Source organism: Haemorhous mexicanus, chromosome 16 (assembly GCF_027477595.1).
Source record: "Haemorhous mexicanus isolate bHaeMex1 chromosome 16, bHaeMex1.pri, whole genome shotgun sequence".
Classification (NCBI taxonomy): Eukaryota; Metazoa; Chordata; class Aves; order Passeriformes; family Fringillidae; genus Haemorhous; species Haemorhous mexicanus.
The window spans coordinates 13,830,650-13,832,919 of NC_082356.1; the positions used below are offsets into that span (position 1 = coordinate 13,830,650).

The 2,270-nt window shown below is 52.6% G+C and overlaps 1 protein-coding gene across 1 annotated transcript; it reads right to left on the reverse strand.

Annotated features, from left to right (window-relative positions):
• Window positions 1-201: 201 nt before the first annotated feature.
• Window positions 202-1,148, reverse strand: LOC132334771 (olfactory receptor 14C36-like). Its single transcript, XM_059860885.1, has one exon. It carries the CDS (start codon window positions 1,131-1,133, stop codon window positions 252-254), a length of 882 nt encoding a protein of 293 aa, XP_059716868.1. The 5' UTR covers window positions 1,134-1,148; the 3' UTR covers window positions 202-251.
• Window positions 1,149-2,270: the final 1,122 nt, after the last annotated feature.

A 2,270-nucleotide genomic window follows, 5' to 3' on the forward strand; every position in this document is an offset into this window, starting at 1 on the left:
GGCATCTCTGCAAAAAACTTTACTGAGAAATCCTTTATTTCCTTTAAAGCCACAGAGAACGCCTCCATTCATTGACACAGCCTGTGTCCACAGGGAAGGTGGAGAAAAAATGAGAAATGGCACAAACAATGACATTTCTTTGTGGACAATATTAAAGGTAAAACACATAAAAAGAACCTCCAAAATGAAACCAACAAGAAATATAAAAGATTACTTTTATTACAAGTGATTTGCAGAAACTGGCCAGCAGTTTAATGTTTCCAAAACCATCCAGTCATCAGTGTCCACACTGCAGCCTTGAGCTCCTGGTTCCTCAGGCTGTAGATGAGGGGGTTCAGGGCTGGAGGCACAACCGAGTACAGAACTGACAGGGGCAGATCCAGGGATGGGGAGGAGTTAGATGGGGGCTTCAGGTGGGCAAATATGGCAGTGCTAACTAACATCGAGACCACAGCCAGGTGAGGGAGGCAGGTGGAAAAGGCTTTGTGCCGTCCCTGCTCAGAGGGGATCCTCAGCACGGCCCTGAAGATCTGCACATAGGAGAAAACAATGAACACAAAACAACCGAGTCCTAAACAGACACTAACAGCAAGAAGCCAAAGTTCCCTGGTGTTGGAGTGTGAGCAGGAGAGTTTGAGGATCTGTGGGATTTCACAAAAGAACTCACCCAGGACATTGCCATGGCACAGGGGCAGGGAAAATGTATTGGCTGTGTGCAGCAGTGAATAGAGAAAGCCACTGGCCCAGGCAGCTGCTGCCATGTGGGCACAAGCTCTTCTGCCCAGGAGGGTCCCGTGGTGCAGGGGTTTGCAGATGGACACGTAGCGGTCGTAGCACATGATGGTCAGGAGGAAAAACTCTACTGAAAAAAAAAAAATGAAACAAAAGAGCTGTGTAGCACATCCTTTGTAGGAGATGGTCCTGGTGTCCCACAGGGAATTGTGCATGGCTTTGGGGACAGTGGTGCAGATGGAGCCCAGGTCAGTGAGGGCCAGGTTGAGCAGGAAGAAGAACATGGGCGTGTGCAGGTGGTGGCCGCAGGCTACGGCGCTGATGATGAGGCCGTTGCCCAGGAGGGCAGCCAGGGAGATGGCCAGCAAGAGGCAGAAGTGCAGGAGCTGCAGCTGCCGCATGTCTGCCAATGCCAGCAGGAAGAAGTGCCTGATGGAGCTGCTGTTGGACATTTACTGTGCCTTGACATGGGGACCTGTTTACAGAAAAAGGACAATAGGGGAGATACCTGTAACCAAAATCAAAGCCATTTCCCATAGGCCCTCCTCTGTAACACACACAGACGTGCTTCTGTGTTTAAGAGTTCTGAGGTTTTTATTTTAAGCTCCCCTTATATCTTCCCTGGGTTTCTTGGGTATCAGAAAACCTCATCATTTCCTGCCTTCAGGGAAACAGAGTGAGTGCTGTGAGGCCAAGTGGTGAGTGGAGATGGTCTGTCATTCTGACCTGTTCAGAGTTTCTCTGGGCTTTAACCTCTCTCACGTGGAGGGTGATCACCTTCCCCGACTTCCCCTAAAATGCCACCAGGTACTGCTGAGAGCAGATGGATCCCCCACAGCCCAGCTCCACATTTGTAGCCAAGGACTCACATTGCTCATTTCACCAACCCCACAGCATTTCCAGTGTCACAACACCTCTGCCTTTCCCCACCAATCTTATAACTCAGAGATGACCTAGGACAGATTTGTACTCTGGATTGAAGCTCCCGGCTTGGACTGAAATCTCAGGGAGACTTCCAAGTGTCCTTATGATGGCATTGGATGAAGGGAGATGCAGCTCCTTCCCTGGCTGCACTGACAGCATTGCTCAGAGCCAGGCACTGGGGACAGCGTCACCCTGAGCCAGCTGTGCCCCCTGCCAGAGCTCCCAGGGCCGGGCAGCTGCTCCCAGCCCTGTGCTCTGCAGAGGGAACTGGGCCCGGGGCTGCAGAGCTGCCCCACGGCTCTGCTGCAGCTCTGCCTGCACAGGAGGGGCTGCACACCTTGGAGCCCTGGCCCTGAGGGCAGAGGCTTGGCTGGGGGGACAGGAGGGAGGGGGCTTGTTCAGAGGGAGGGGCTGCACTGCAGGGGATCCTGTGGAGATCTCTAAACTCTCCCTGCCACAACATTTCTGGGTTTTGTTTTCTCTCACTGCCTGATCTTCTCTCTGCTTCCTGGAGATTTTCCTCCTGCAGGTGTTTCCCTGTGCCTGATCTCTCTGTGCCAGCACTCACAGACCCCAAATCTCTGTGCACTCTCCTTGGCCCTACAGAACCCTGC

Coding starts and splice junctions, on each gene's coding strand:
- LOC132334771 (XM_059860885.1), bottom strand. CDS start 1,133: ATGCGGCAGCTGCAGCTCCTGCACTTCTGCCTCTTGCTGGCCATCTCC.